Below are 15,137 nucleotides of genomic sequence, written 5' to 3' on the forward strand. Positions count from 1 at the left end.
GAAGGCAGATATTCATTTGCCTCGGTGGCAGGATGGCTGTGTGCCACCTGGAGATGGCTAGGTGTCTTCTTTTTCCGAGGGTCCCCTTGTGTGTTGCGGTGAGGGGACCAGGGTTGCACCTGCAGACCCCACTCTACCCAAGATGCTTCCCAGGTCAGAGCTCTCATGGGGATTTGGCTCTTCTACAGGAAGACATGGCTTTTAGTAACAACAACAATAGTAATAATACCGAGGGTAGGCAGGAAGAGAGGAATAGAAACACGCCAGGGCTCAGTGATGCTCGTTGGCCTCTCTAGTAGGGTGCTCCTTCCATGACATCTGTCCTGACGTTGGCTGCATTGCCACACTGGCCAGAGTCCCAACTTCTTCCAGAAGAAGCCCAGACTGGCAGCTGCTGTGGCTTGGCTACTTGCCTTGAGCAGAGACTCCTCCCTTAGCACAGCGTAGGTTCCACAAGCCAAGCCCTGTTGCTCCTTCCCTTGGCTTCATTTCTTCACCAAGTGCATTAACCCTTACTTCCCTGCCTCAGTGGCATCCACTATGTGCAGATGGGCTGGGCAGAGGAAGAGGCAGCAGGAAGGGTTCCCCATGCTGGGCACTGTGTGCATTTCCCAGTTCTCTGACCCCACACCCAAGCACCGTGCAGTGTGTGAGGTGGGTGGGTCGGACCATCTGCAGGATGGTTGCCGTGCCCCGGTGCCAGGCTGGGAGTGTGTGCATAATTGCCCTGTAAAAGCATCTCTGTGTCAGAAACAGAACAATCTACCAAATGCCATTTTGCTAAAAGGCAATTTGCTGAAGGCAATTCGTGGAAGGGCCGATTTGTCCAAAGATCGATTCATCAAACTGACTGGCTTCTTTAACTCTCTAGTGGGAGAATCCTGCATTTTTTTCTTTTTCTTTCTTTCTTTCTTTCTTTCTTTCTTTTCTTTTTTTTTTAAATCACAGCTTTGAAGACTTGCTTCCATTTGCCTCTGCCCAGCTCCTGATATTTGGTCTGAGGTGAACCTGACCCCAGCTTTCCACTGTAGCTTCAGGGAGCCAGAGCAGGCAACCAGGAGTCCTTAGGTCACATGACAAGGGAAACAGCTCCACTGAAGCCAAAGTCTTAAAGACAACAAAGAAAGGTGTTGATCCCTTGGCTAGCTGACCTGTAACTTGGCCTGTATCCTCTAACCTCCTTTGGGGATGCTGGGGAGAGCCTTGCTTAGACTGCCGGGGTGAGGTGGGGCACCAAGCTCAGTCTCAGAACCAGCGATGGTTGGTCTCACTCGGGCTACTCACTATGAGAAGCCCAGGACCCATTCAGAGCAGGCGGTCCCCTGCCACCTTTTTGTGAGATGTGAGACAGAGTCTTACTATGTAGCCTTGGCTGTCCTCCTGTATCTCACTATATAGACAAGCTAGCCTCCAGCTCATAGAGATCCAACTCCCAAGTGTTAGGGTCAAAGGTGTGAACTACCATGAGGGCCTGTGTCCCCTTATTTGATAGCTTTACCCTTTCTTCATTTTTAAAACTTTCCCTCCTGTTGCTGTTATCTTCCTGTATGACAGAACCCAGGAGCCACCTTCATTCCTTCCTGAAACATGGCGAGAAAGTCTCCCAGATGTCTGCCAGCTGCTCCCATCCCCACTCCCACCCTCCCTTCCCTTGTCCTTGTTTTCCTGAGGTCTGTGTCTTCCAGTGCCATGTTCCCATCCTGTGTGACCTGGAGGTCACATCCCTGGAGCCCAGTGCAGTGCCTGTTCTTTGGGAAGTTGTGGAACCCGACTGTGGAGTTTGATAATAGAGACCGTGGGAAGTGCAGCGTCTTCACCCTGAGTCCAGTGCTGCTGTCCATGGTGCCCACTTCCTAATTCAGCCTCTGTCTGTGGGGACCACTGTTCAAATCCCTTGTGTCTCTTGGTTATAGACTGTTCCTGCTGTGGATAGCTTTCCTCCAGCCAGAGACCATGGCCAATCCTTATGATTGTGAATACCGCATCCCCCAATGTGTCACCTTAAAAGGCTTGCCTGTGACTTGTCTCCAGGAGATGGAGGAGGGTGACAGCCAGTTCCTGTTCGTAGCCTGCAAGCAGCGGACACCAAGTCAGCATTTCCACTGCTGCTTTGAAAACTCTGTATTGAAATGTCACATGTGCAGAGAGAGAGGTCCCAGCCATGGACATCTTGGTGAACAAACCCTCCAAACAAACACTCCGGTCAGTAGACTCAGAGCATCCAGCAGCCCCCGTACCTCCCTCTAGTAACTCATTTATATTAGCCAAGGCTAGCCATAGTCCTGGTTCCTAACAGCAAGGACCAGCTTTGCCTTATATAAGAAGCGCATGAGACCTCCTAGGCCTCCTCTGTGAAGAGGGCACTTTTGATAAACGAACAGCCTTTCCCCATCCTGGTGCACAGGCAGGCTTGCCCTGTTTCTCCCCACCATCTCATCATCCCCTCATTACCCAGCTCTGTGTTCTCGCTGAGTAGTTGGGACTCAAGTTTGACACTTTTTGACTGTCAACAGAATAAAAGGACAGGACAGTTCAGTGTCCTAGGTGTCCTTTAGTTGAGTGGGGCTCTAACATCAGAGCCTCCTTGCCTTGGAGGCAAGTCAGCTCATGAGAGAATGCTGCTTTGTTGTGGGGACCTCTTCTGGGATGTTAGTTTTGTGGGTCAATGTTCGGAGCTGCCTAGCAACCAAGCCAGTGTCAAGCCAGCATCACAGAGTGATTTATAGTGTAGCTAGCCAGACCACTTAATGCCTTTGTCTGGTGAGGTATTTGAACAGTTTTAATGGTGGTAGTGGTCATGGTGGTGGTGGTTGTTGTCGTGGCGGTGGTGGTGGTGGTGGTAGTGGCTGTGGTGGTGGTGGTGGTGGTATGAGAAGGTTGCACATGAAGCTGATAGCCTCATGGTGGCAGGAAGAGAGGTTTCTGCTGATGCCAATGCCTGTGCCCATTGGGCACCCAGAAAACAGGGAAAACAGAAGACTCGAACCTGATACTCTATGATGGTGATGTCCAAACTACCCCCAGGAGCTTGGCATCAGGAATTGCCTGTGACAACATACTCTGTTCCATAGGGTGGGGCTCTTTCCCACTGTGAGAACAAGACTCAGTTCCTTGGTGAGCAGTGAGCAGGCCGACTGCTCTTCCGGACCCACTCCAGTGCTAAGCAAAGGTAGACAGTGTCTCCACTGCCCCCAGCCCCAGCCGTAATGTAGAAAGGGCCTGATGAGGAAACAAAGTGATTACTCCCACTTCCTGAACCCCTCCTGTTCCTTCATGCAGCCTATGCCCCCAGGAGAGAGGCCAGCTCCTTTCCTTTCTCCCCCAAGAAAGCATCGGTGTCAGACCCCTGCTGCTTTGAAGCGATGTCTGGATACAGAGGCCATAGTGGCTTCAGCTCTGCTAGGGACTTCAAAGCGTTCGATCCTTCTCTCGCCAGATGTAGCCCTCCAGCTTGAATATGTTCCAGTTTGCTGTAGCCCTTGCTAAATGCAAAAAAACCTACCAGTCCGCTGAAACAAAGGCGCTGGCCCAGATAGCAGGGCTGGCCTGTTAAGCACATTGCTCTGGGTGCCTGGTAGTCGGTCTCCTCCATGTATGAGATGTTGTGTGCAGGACACTAGCCACCTGTGGCGGGCTGAGTGAATGGCACACACCACAGACACTGGGAACTTCCTGTTTGGAGTCCAGCCCCACCTGGAGCCCCTGGTTGATTGCCAAACCCCAGGCTCCATATTCCTATCACAGAGCCCCAAAGACAATGACCTCACGGTAGCTTTGACTGAGCTCTCCCATGCCTCACCATGACAACTGCTTGTGCTTTCGGCAGAGGAGGCCAAGCCACGCCCCCTACACACTCCCGGAATCAGAGACTTGGACAAGGTGCTCAGTGCACACATGGCTGGCTTTGCTATGCTCCAAGCCCAGGTCTGCAGTCTTGCAATCTGCTGATAAGGAAGCTCTGGATAAGGTGCCCGGCACACCGGGTTGTACTGAACCTCTCTGTGGCTTGCAGAGACACAAAATAAGGAGCTTTGCTGGGGGCAGCAGATCCACGGCAGAGCCTAGGGCCCGATGTGGCCTTGGCTGGTGCCCAATGCCTTGCCCCAACTGGGCCCCACTAATCCCCTCAGAGGCAGTGTGACTGCTGAGACCAGTTAGAGGTTAGAGCCTAAAGGAGATTAGTAGTGGGGACATGGGGTCCTGACCTTGATTCTCTGCTTGTCAGAGTGTGGAAGGGGGCTGGAACGGGCACTTGGGGAGAATGCCTAAGTCAGGGAGGGGGGAAGCAGTTGGGCACCCATACCCAATGAGGGTGACTGGGGGTAGACACTTGCCTTCGGAGTCCTTGGCCCTTGGGAATGGAATGCAGGCTAGACTGGGGGAAGATCTGCCTACAGGACCCTTGCTATATTCCATAGGACAGAATTAGTTCTCTGGAGGCTCCCAGGAGAGACCCTTACCTTCCTCCGTGACTGCCCAGATCCCTTGCTGGAAGCATAATGTTCCATCTGGATGTGAAAAGGGAAGCTGAGTCACAATGACATCATTCATAATACCAGCCTCTTGGCTGGCGCTGCTCTGCCTTTTAGAGGCCATCTGTATAACAGAGCGGGTACAAGAAACCCCAAAGCACAGACTGGGCACTGGGGGCTCCAGAAGTGCAGAGACTCCTGGCCCCAGCCTTTGCCTTCCTGGGGTGGCAACCTGTCCCAGTCCCTTGCTCTGGCCAGGACATGAAAGTGTCAGAATGAGAGAGTCATTGAGTATCTTCATTAGCTCAGTTCAGCTAAGGTTATGGAGCCTTTGCAAGGCACCAGATCCAGGATACGCTGGAAGCAAGAGCGATGGGTAAACATCCATATGTCAGTCCAATACCCTGTATTTGCTGAAAAAGGAAACGTGTGTGTGTGTGTGTGTGTGTGTGTGTGTGTGTGTGTGTGTGTGTAGGAGAGGGGACAGTTGGGAGCTAGGGAAAGGGAACGCTAAAGGGCTTTCTAGGTGCAGGGCTGCCCGATACCCCATAGTGCAGGTGACCTAGTCAGGGCTTGCCGAACCCTTTCACCTTGGCATCCAGCTGAGGTGTTCTCCACTATACCTCGGCTTCCCAGCATTTGCCACCCCCGCCCACCTCCTTATCAGTAACCTCCAAACAGGCTCTGCTGTCCACTTCCCAGCCAGCGGTGAGGGGCCTGCTCACATGTTTGTGAAAGTTCTCGGCTCTCTCAGAGCACACATGTGGTCTCTGCTGTTTGGGATTTTCACATCACCAGGACCGGGCCACACACGCTCTCCCCAGGGTCTCTTTATTCTCAGACACACATCTGGCCATTCTCCTAATACTGAGGGTCTTGCAGCCACCAGGGTTGGGTAACTGAGTTTGAGAATGACGGGAGGCTGAGGGCTGGGGCAAAGTCCAGGCTGTGCTGTGGGGATTTCCACACCGGTCACATGCAAGCAGAAAAGCAACTTTAGCGTGAGTGTGTGTGTGTGTGTGTGTATGTGTGTGTGTGTGTGTGTGTGTGAGAGAGAGAGAGAGAGAGAGAGAGAGAGAGAGAGAGAGAGAGAAGAAATGTGTCCTCCAGCCAGTCAAATGCAGCAAAAAGTGAGATGCCTTGCTAGACCGTTGGCACCTGTATGACAAATCCAGAGAAGGCTTCTGGCGCACCCTAGTGGCCATTCTGGAGACAACTGTGAATCAGCCTTGGGGAAAGGAGGGACAGAAGCCCCATTTTCTGAGTAACGATAAATGGAAATGAGGTTTGATTGTTAAACTGTGCATGCACAGGATCTTCATCAGTTTCTGCACAGCAGAAAATGTCCATTATACAAAACTCTGAGTTCTACCTCCCATGGCTGGTGCCGGCAGGAGCAACTGAACCCCTAAATCTTCCCACTATTTCCTTTGCTGTCATCTCCCTTCATATTCTTGAGACTGCCAAGGCTTGCCTGCTCCTGCTGGCCTTCATGCTGCCTCTCTGGGTTTACAAACTGTTTCATTTGGTCTCTTATATAGGACAGAGGCTTCCCGCTGTGCACTGACTGGCCACCACTGGCCTGAGCTTCTCCAGTGGGTAACTCCCCATCCACCCCAAAGCTCTCAGTGCCCATTCTATCTGCTCTGTGCTCTGGGAGCTTTAGTCCCAGGCAACGTCCACAAAGCTCCGACCATCATCCTCTCTGGCCCATCTTGCAGGCTCTGTCTTGACCCAGTTGTTCCAGGCTGCGATAGGCCTTCTGGCTGCTCCTTGCCCTCATTCCTTGATTCGTTCCTGGTCTGCATGCTTGCAGAATTGATTTCCCGAGACACACCTTGACGCAAGGCTGTGATAAGAAACACTCAAGACCCGTTTATTGTAAGGATCCACTCTCACTGCCGAAGCTAGGCCACCATTTTTTCATAGAGACCTTGGGAGAATTCTATCTCAGCTGAGTAACCAGGCAGCTGCACCCCTGACATCCGGATCCACTTAGGCTCCACATAGATCATATGTCCTGCTAAACCCCTTCCCTGGCTCTTGGAAAGCACAGAGCCCGACTCTGCCTTAGTTCGTAGGCCTGAGAATAACAAGCACCGGCCATTGATTTTCCTTCTCTTTGCTGCATCCTCCTGCCTGCTCTCTTGCTGGTTTCTAAATCCCTGCAAGCAACTGGAAAGCCTGCTTGGAACAGGCTTGAGCTCAATTGATCAGCTAATCGATACGATAACAAAGCTCCCGGCAGGGCGGAGGGGAGGATTAAGAGGATAATGTACAGGAAGAACAGCCAAGGTTCTCTCTCAGGCTCTGCCTGGGGGTGAGCTGCCGGCTGCTGCTGCCTCCCTGTGTACCCCCAGATTCTCTAGGGCACCACCTCCCTGCCTTTACCTTTTCTAAACAACAGGCCTTCTTAGCTCCCTGCTTCCCTGGGGGTCCAAGATAGCTGGCAATCTACTTTTTCTTCTCCCATCTCCTAAATGCCTCTGTTAGCCGTGGCCCCTCACTTCAGGGATGCCCCAAAGAGCCAGCCCTTCACTGATCATATGACTGAGTCTATTCACACCACTGTAATGAAATACCACAGGATGGGTGGCTTGTAAAAACAACCGAGTTGATTTCTCATGGTTCTCTGTGGCAAGGCTCAAAGTTTGGTGTGTGAGGAGGGCCCACTCTCTGATTCACAGAAATCAGGTATCATTATGCCCTCTTTCAGTGGTGGGACAGACAGCTGTTTGAGGTGCCTTTGTTCTTTGCCATTTCTACATTGCATTAATTTATTTGCTGTGTGTGAGGGGGTTGGGGGTGAGGTACATGTGCCACAGAACGTAATATGGAGGTCAGAAGACAACTTGCAGGTATCAGTTCCCTCCATCCACCATGGAGGTCCCGTTGATCAGGCTCCAGGGGCCAGCGTCCTTAGGTACTTAGCTGTCACACTGGCCCTCTGAGGCCTTTTTCTGTGAGGTACCAGTTCCATTCCTAAGAGGCTGACCCTGTGTAGTCCCCCCCTGCAGGCTCCACCTCCTGGCGTCACCGTTTCTGTCATAGGCTCTCACATGTGGGGGACCCATTGCTGGGGTGCTTAGAGAGCGTTTGCTCCAATCCATGCATTTTACACATGAGAAGAAGAGAAGCCGTGTTACGGAGTGTCTAACACTATGTGGGTACAGGAACATCTAGTGCTGGCCCAGCCTGCCCTTCCTTTCCCTAAAGCTCTCAGGGCTCCTCACGACCTGCAGGCATCCTCTTGAGCATCTTTCAGCTGCCCACTGATGGCTGTATCACCAGTTGCCTCAAAAACAAACAAACAAAAAAAAAGACAGAAAAGAGAGCTAGTGGTCTGGGTTCTGCAGTAGTTGGGGGTCTAGCTTAGGGTTCTCCTGCAGTTGCTGGGTTGACGGGTGAGGGCAGGAAGCCAGCTAGGGCTGCATGGTGCCCTGGGCTGTGACCTGGTCCCCAAGGGATCTAGGCTCTCCTGTGCTCTGCTGTCTGTAATCCCTCAGGGTAGACTCAGGGTCAGACCCAGCCTAGTTCCTGACTGGGTGGCCCTCTCCTCTAGCAATCACAGCTTCCCCGACAGCAGAGCAGAGAGGAGGCTGAGAGCAGTTGAGAGCCATACAGAGCTCCCTTCCATGCATCTGGGGTTCAACCAATCATGGGGGGGGGGGCTGATCCAGCTACTGGGAGCTTCTCTGTAATCATCCTCTGCCCAGGGGGGAGGTGACTGGGGGCAGAGTGTCTGTGTGTCTGTTAGGACAGAAGCTCTTCTCTCACTCCACAGTTTGTCCATTCTGCCAGTTTCCGGAGCAACAGGAGCCCATCCAGATGTCGGAATGTCATCACCAGGAGGCTGTTAGCCTCACTTCTCACCATGGCTTCCCTCACTGATACCTTCTCTCCCTGTTTGTCTCCCAGGGACCTGAGTGAGAACGCCCTCCAGGCTGTGCCCAGGAAGGCTTTCCGGGGAGCTACAGATCTCAAAAATCTGTGAGTAGGGGCCTGGGATGGCCTCCCTGGCACTATCCTCATCTCTACCATATGTTCTAAGCCACCTTACAGGGAATGGGCGGTGCCAACACTAGCCTGTGTTTCTGTTTGACAGCCAAGCATGAGCTTAGGATGTATGCTCTGGGGACTGGGTTGAGGAAAGTAGAAGCCATGGATGCCAGACCATGTTCCCAGCCTCTGGTTTGCCATGCACTCTGGCTCTTTGGGTTAAGAGCTGGGTTTAGTCTCCTCCGGTTTTACTGCCTAAGTTTGCTGAAAATCAGTTACCGTCACTGAGCCTCCTACATTGTTCAGGAAAACAATGTGCTCTCCACACGCTGATTCTGGGGATGAAATGAGATGTGGAAATTGCATACACTCCGTGGAACACTATTTAAAGGCAATGCTTTATTAGTATTCAAATTTATTCTGGTCCAGGCTTCCCACCTCCTGAGGTCTGGCTACAGACAGGAATGGCAAATGCCTGGCATGCTTGTCACACACTCCCTCCCATGCCTGGAGCAGACATTGGTAATCGATCACCACATTCTTTCCCACTGAACTCAGATCGCAGCTTCCGTTGGCTCTGAAAGCAGCACTCCAGGTAGCCTGTGTTAGCGGATCTCTCTTGGCATTCAGCAGAACTCTGGCTGCCAGCCCCTGCTGCCACTTCTCCCCGGTGACTTCCATTTGTCAGCTGCCAGTGCACTCTAGGTGGTCTCCTAAATGTTAGGGAAGGATGCCCACTTCCCAAGGGGCAAACAGGGCTGGGTAGAGGAATGTAATAGGACTTTTATTTCCATTTATTGTTTTAACTGAAATAAGAAGAAATGAGCTTTTATTAATAGTTCTACTTTGGTCTGACACACACATAACACATGATTGAACTCTCTTCTTTCAAAAGAATGGAGTGTTCTGTCAAAAAATGTTCAGCCCCTGCTCTGGGCGAAGCTTCTTGTCCTTACTGCTTTCTCTGCTTTACAGACAACTGGACAAGAACCAGATCACCTGCATCGAGGAAGGGGCCTTCCGTGCCCTGCGGGGCCTAGAGGTTCTGTAAGTAAAGCCCAGGCCAGGCTGTGGCTGGGGAGCGGACGCAGGAGGTCACACCTTAGCTGCAGCGTAGGTCCCCTGGCCAAAGTCCTCCCAGACAGGGGTGTTTGGCCATTTCCCACCATGGAGGCTGAGAGGCTCTCTTCTCTGCTTTGAAAGCAAGCTGCCCTTTCTTCGGTGGCCCTTCCAGATCTGTCTCCCTTTCCTCCCAGACTTAGAGTCTAGGGGATGGCAAGAGGGCAGGCACCTGCCTAGATCTGTGTTGTCCCCTTCACCTTCACATCCGGAGCAGAGCTGGTTCCTCGCTAGGTAAAATGTCACACCTGGCATGGGAGCCTCTATACTAGCAGAGGGTCCTGTCTCTGGTAAATCCTTGCTGGGCAGGTGCTAAATGGTCTGTCTGTCCCTTTCAGGACCCTGAACAACAACAACATCACCACCATCCCCGTGTCCAGTTTCAACCACATGCCCAAGCTTCGGACCTTGTGAGTCACCTGGGCAGTGGGAAGAGGGTATGGGTAGGATGGCCGTCCACAGCCCCAGAGCCAGCCAGGGTAGCCTGGGGTCTGGAAGCGAAAGGCACCCAATGCCTCCTGTGCTCGGTTTTGTCCTTGAAGTTGAGGTGGGTGATCTGGGCAAGGGACCCTGTGAACTCTGAGAGATAAAGTCAGGCCACAGAGCAGGCTGGGAGAGACGGGAGCAAGGAAGAGTTTCCCCGCAGCAGGGGCCAGCCCTGGGTTGAGATTGAGCGAAGGAGCCACAGCCCCCTGCCTGGGGAAGGGAGGAGGCGGCTGCTGATGGAGCTGCTGTCCTCCTGTAGCCGCCTGCACTCCAACCACCTGTTCTGTGACTGTCACCTGGCCTGGCTCTCGCAGTGGCTGAGGCAGAGGCCCACCATCGGGCTCTTCACCCAGTGCTCCGGGCCTGCCAGCCTCCGGGGCCTCAACGTGGCAGAGGTGCAAAAGAGCGAGTTCAGCTGCTCAGGTGGGTGCCACGTCCATGGCCTTCACCTGCCATCACCGCCTGTCCTGACCGCCGCTTCCTTCTGTCCATCCCTCCTTTGTGATGAGCATCCACATCCGCTCACTGAAATCTACTCACCTCCTGCCCTCGCTCACCCCTTCTCTGCCCATCACCTCTGGTGGGGATCGTCATCCCCCTCTCGCCTGTCTTTTCCTTTCTGCTCTCACCATCTCTTGGGTCTGTGTGTTTTCTTTCTCGGCTCCTCTCCTCCCCCCAGCCCACCCTCACGCCCTCTGTTCTTCCTCTCTGTCCCCCGCTCTCCCAGTCTCTACTCCCCCAGTTTCCACTGCATGCCTTCCCCTGTTCTTTATGCCACCCACTCTCTCCTCTCCTCCCTCTTCCCCCTTCCCAGTGCCACCGCTCCCACCCATAGCTTCACTGCAGTCACAGTGGCAGACGCTGCCCTTGGCTTCCAGTGAGGGAACACCAGAACCCTGCCCCTTTCTGGGCTCTATGCATTTGTTCCACAGAAAATCGTGCCCGATGTTAGATTTACTAATGATGGTTCGTCGTAAAGTGGAATACTACTCAGCAATTAAAAGGGCTTAATAAGTACTTAACTGCTTGACAAGGTGAATCTTGGAGGTTTTATAAATGGAAGAGATCCTCCCTTGTGATTGCAATTATGTGATTTTTATATTTATTTATATAGATATTCATTATGTATACAATATTCTGTCTGCGTGTATGCCTACAGGCCAGAAGAGGGCATCAGACCTCTTTACAGATGGTTGTGAGCCACTATGTGGTTGCTGGGAATTGAACTCAGGACCATTGGAAGACGAGGCAATGCTCTTAACCACTGAGTCATCTCTCCAATCCCCCAGTTATGTGATTTTTAAAACAAGAGCCACGGGTCTTTGGTGCTGCATCTCAGAATGGTGATACCCTTAAGGAAGGGGCCAGAGGGACCTCCTTGGGGATAGAAGTGCACTCTGTCTGGGTAGTGTTTCAACCAGCTATGCATTTCAGAGGCGAGCTCCATGTAAGTTATGCCACAGTACTTAACAGGGTGCACTCTGACCTCACCCAGTGGGCGTGGCGCTGGCTGTGACACTTGTCATTGAGCCATGGGAATTTCCACCATTTCAGGAGTGCCACAAGCACAGGACTTGATGGAACGCTTTGTAAAGGGTGGTGCAGGAGGGTTGAGGTGCCCCTGCACCGACTGTGCTAATCATGGTGTGGGCACAGAGCCAGTGCTCGGCGACCCCAGCTCCTGTGGATATGGGGGTTCTGGCTCAGGAGGCTGAGTGGTTCAGAGTTTCAGAATTTTAGGATGGAATTTTCTAGCCTAGAAATCACCTTTGGGAGCAGTCAATTCTGTTCAGCTTGAGTTCAGAGACTGCCAGTGTGTACTCTTATTCTTGGGGAGCTCCTGTGTGGACACCCCCTCCACAGACTGTGTCCCTGTCCTCGCTCAGCTGTGTATCTGAGAGGCAGCGGCCCTGTAAGATTCTCTGATGTCACACCCACTGTCTCTGCAGGCCAGGGGGAGGCCACGCGAGTACCCACCTGCACCCTCTCTTCCGGGTCCTGCCCAGCCATGTGCGCCTGTAGCAGCGGCATCGTGGATTGCCGTGGCAAAGGCCTCACTGCCATTCCTGCTAACCTGCCTGAGACCATGACAGAGATGTGAGTACGGGGCTGAGCAGGCGTCAGGGCAAGGCTTTTGCTGTTCAGCCAAGCTCTGTCCACCAATGGAGAGCTGGCGCGGGTGCCACCCTGGCTTCCCCAGGTTTCTCAATGACAAATGGAGAAAGTGGTGGCTTGATTCAGCTGAGCTTTCTGAACAAGGCTGGGAAGTTCCCCAATGCTGGGGAGAGGGTATCCCTTTGAGATCCTATCTGGCCCAGTTGGGTGGAGCTGCCAGTGTGGGTTTCTCAGTATAGCATCACCCTGGGGTGATCACCCATTCAGCCACAGAAGGCCAGGATTCTGGGGCTGAAATCACAGTATATATCCATCTGCCTGCTAGACGTCAGCCCCACAGGTGAAGGGGCTACAGGGGCCAAGAGCTTGTTACTAAGAGCGACCCTCAGCCTTCTCACACCTTCCCTCTCCCTGCAGCCGCCTGGAACTGAATGGGATCAAATCCATCCCTCCAGGAGCCTTCTCTCCCTACAGAAAGCTGCGCAGGATGTGAGTGAAGTCTTTCTGGCAATTTCCAGCAGGCAAGAGGAAGAGTCTGGGCTAGTCTTGTCTCACAGCCTAGGGACAAACCTTGACCCCCCCCCCCCACCAGCTGGCCTTCCGGTGTTAGGGCTATGTTTGGGTGTGGGGTGATATGGTGACCATGAGGCCTGGATGGGGGCACCGAGTCCAAGCCTGGCCCATGCCTGCAGCTGCTTGTCACCTTATCATTCCAGTCAGGAAGCCATTAGGGTAGAGAGAAGGCCACTGGGCCCAGGCAGAATGTTTCTTCCTGAGCGGGAAGGACAGAAAAAGAGCAGCCTGTGGTTGTCACGGGTAGGCAACTGGCCTTTCTGTTTTCAAAGAAGCCCTGTGCCCTGTGTGGTTGGGAGGTAGAAGAAACCAGGCCTACAACCTCAGGATGCAGCCACCTTCTTCTTGCTCCCTTTGCAGAGACCTGAGCAACAACCAGATTGCTGAGATCGCACCCGATGCCTTCCAGGGCCTCCGCTCCTTGAATTCCCTGTAAGTTGAGGACCGAGGTCAGCTGTGCTTTGTAGCTGACCAAGTTTCTCGTGGCTCAGAGTCCTATCTTGGGCACAGGGCAGCACTGACACAAGACTGCATGGCCTAGCGGCCCGACCAGTGACATGGATGGACATCTCACTGCCAGGGAAGAAAGGAGACTGTCAGCTTGCTGCTTCCATGCATGCCTTCTTTTGGAGTAGAGCCCAAAATGATAAGGCCAACTGCGATCAGTGCCCATGAAGCTGTGTAATGCACAACTCACACAGCTGTGCAGCACGCAACCCATACAGCTGTGCAGCACGCAATCCATACAGCTGTGCACTGCACAACCCATACAGCTGTGCACTGCACAACCCACACAGCTGTGCAGCGCACAACCCACACAGCTGTGCAGCTCACAACCCACACAGCTGTGCACTGCACAACCCACACAGCTGCATAACCCACACAGCTGTGCAGCTCACAACCCACACAGCTGTGCAGCTCGCAACCCACACAGCTGTGCAGCTCGCAACCCACACAGCTGTGCAGCTCACAACCCATAGAGCTCTGCACTGCACAACCCACACAGCTGTGCAGCTCACAACCCATACAGCTGTGCACTGCACAACCCACACAGCTGTGCAGCTCACAACCCACACAGCTGTACACTGCACAACCCACACAGCTGTGCAGCTCACAACCCACACAGCTGTGCACTGCACAACCCACACAGCTGTGCAGCTCACAACCCACACAGCTGTGCACTGCATAACCCACACAGCTGTGCAGCTCACAACCCACACAGTTGTGCATGGCATTGTGAGTGTGAGCCACTGTCACTGGCTGAAATGATCAGACTTTGTGTGGCCTGTTCTGTGGGGCTTTTTGGTTTTTGGCTTTTTGGTTTTTTAGTGTGTTTTTTTTCTTTAAACATGAGTATAGTTATCTTACATTGGGCCAATGCAGTTTAGAGGTGATAATAACCCATTTCAATGAATTCCTGTTACTCCTGGGGGCAAGGCCACTTTTCTGCTGTCTAAGAAATTGTATGCTGGGATCAAACACATGAGCCCATTGTCTATGTCTGCCGTAGTCAGCCCCGGCCTTGTCTCTCTGCCCAGTTTCTCCCTCTGGTCCCTCTTTGCCCTGCAGTTCCTGGCATAGTTCAGCTCAGGTCAGGCCAGGTCAGACATCTGACCAAGTCTTGAGTCTAGTGGCCGTCCTCCCCCATTCAAGTCACCTTCACTGTGCTCCATGTGGACCCTCATGGCCCTCACCGCGGGGCCTATACCCTAGCCATGGCCTCCTCTGGGAAGAACCTCTAAGACATATTTGAGGAGCAACATGCAGGCTTTTCACTCTGACTGCCACACTGAGGACAAAATGCACGCTCCTCGCTTCTCCACCCCCCCCCACACACACACAGTGCTTCACTATCTGCCTGAGTACACCCCTGTCTGCATGGTTTTTTTTTTTAAAATACTGCGTTCCCCCTCCCTCTCATTATACATAGGATTCATTCATACTCAGTGTGGGAAACTCTGCAAATATCAAAGTATAAAAATACACCTCTTGCAATCCCACCACCTACCACATGTGCTGTCTGCCAGTCTATTTTTTCCCCATGTCTCTCTGAAAATGTGTTCATCCTTTCTGCCCGGAGACTGTCTCTCCTTTAAATCTGAGACTCAATGACTTTATGTGAGGCCGCTTGGAAGGGCACCTCTGCAGACCTCCGTGGAGTTCACTGGGGTGGGAGTGGGCAGAGGGGTAGGCACAGTAGTAACATTACAGCTGCCGAATCTAGCCCTCTGGAGAGGGTATCTTCCTGCCCCCTAGAGACAGGCCTCTTAAAGACTCATTACTGCTACCTGCTGGCGAGCTGCTATAGTAACCATATTGGAGGAAAGCCTTCCGGTGAAAGGCCTGTGGGCCCCCGCAGAGCCCTGCTGAGGC

At 52.9% G+C, this 15,137-nt stretch overlaps 1 protein-coding gene across 1 annotated transcript in view; it reads left to right on the plus strand.

Moving 5' to 3' along the window:
* Slit1 (slit guidance ligand 1) overlaps window positions 1-15,137 on the plus strand; it is a 144,562-nt gene that overhangs the window by 81,284 nt on the left and 48,141 nt on the right. The window contains exons 6-12 of the mRNA XM_041661124.1: window positions 8,391-8,462; window positions 9,447-9,518; window positions 9,929-10,000; window positions 10,336-10,499; window positions 12,026-12,173; window positions 12,609-12,680; window positions 13,125-13,196. Coding sequence (XP_041517058.1) covers window positions 8,391-8,462; window positions 9,447-9,518; window positions 9,929-10,000; window positions 10,336-10,499; window positions 12,026-12,173; window positions 12,609-12,680; window positions 13,125-13,196 — 672 coding nt within the window. The remainder of the gene's footprint in view (window positions 1-8,390; window positions 8,463-9,446; window positions 9,519-9,928; window positions 10,001-10,335; window positions 10,500-12,025; window positions 12,174-12,608; window positions 12,681-13,124; window positions 13,197-15,137) is intronic.

Source organism: Microtus oregoni, unplaced genomic scaffold, assembly GCF_018167655.1.
Source record: "Microtus oregoni isolate MIOR12 unplaced genomic scaffold, Mior012 000012F_ref0000307, whole genome shotgun sequence".
Lineage (NCBI taxonomy): Eukaryota > Metazoa > Chordata > Mammalia > Rodentia > Cricetidae > Microtus > Microtus oregoni.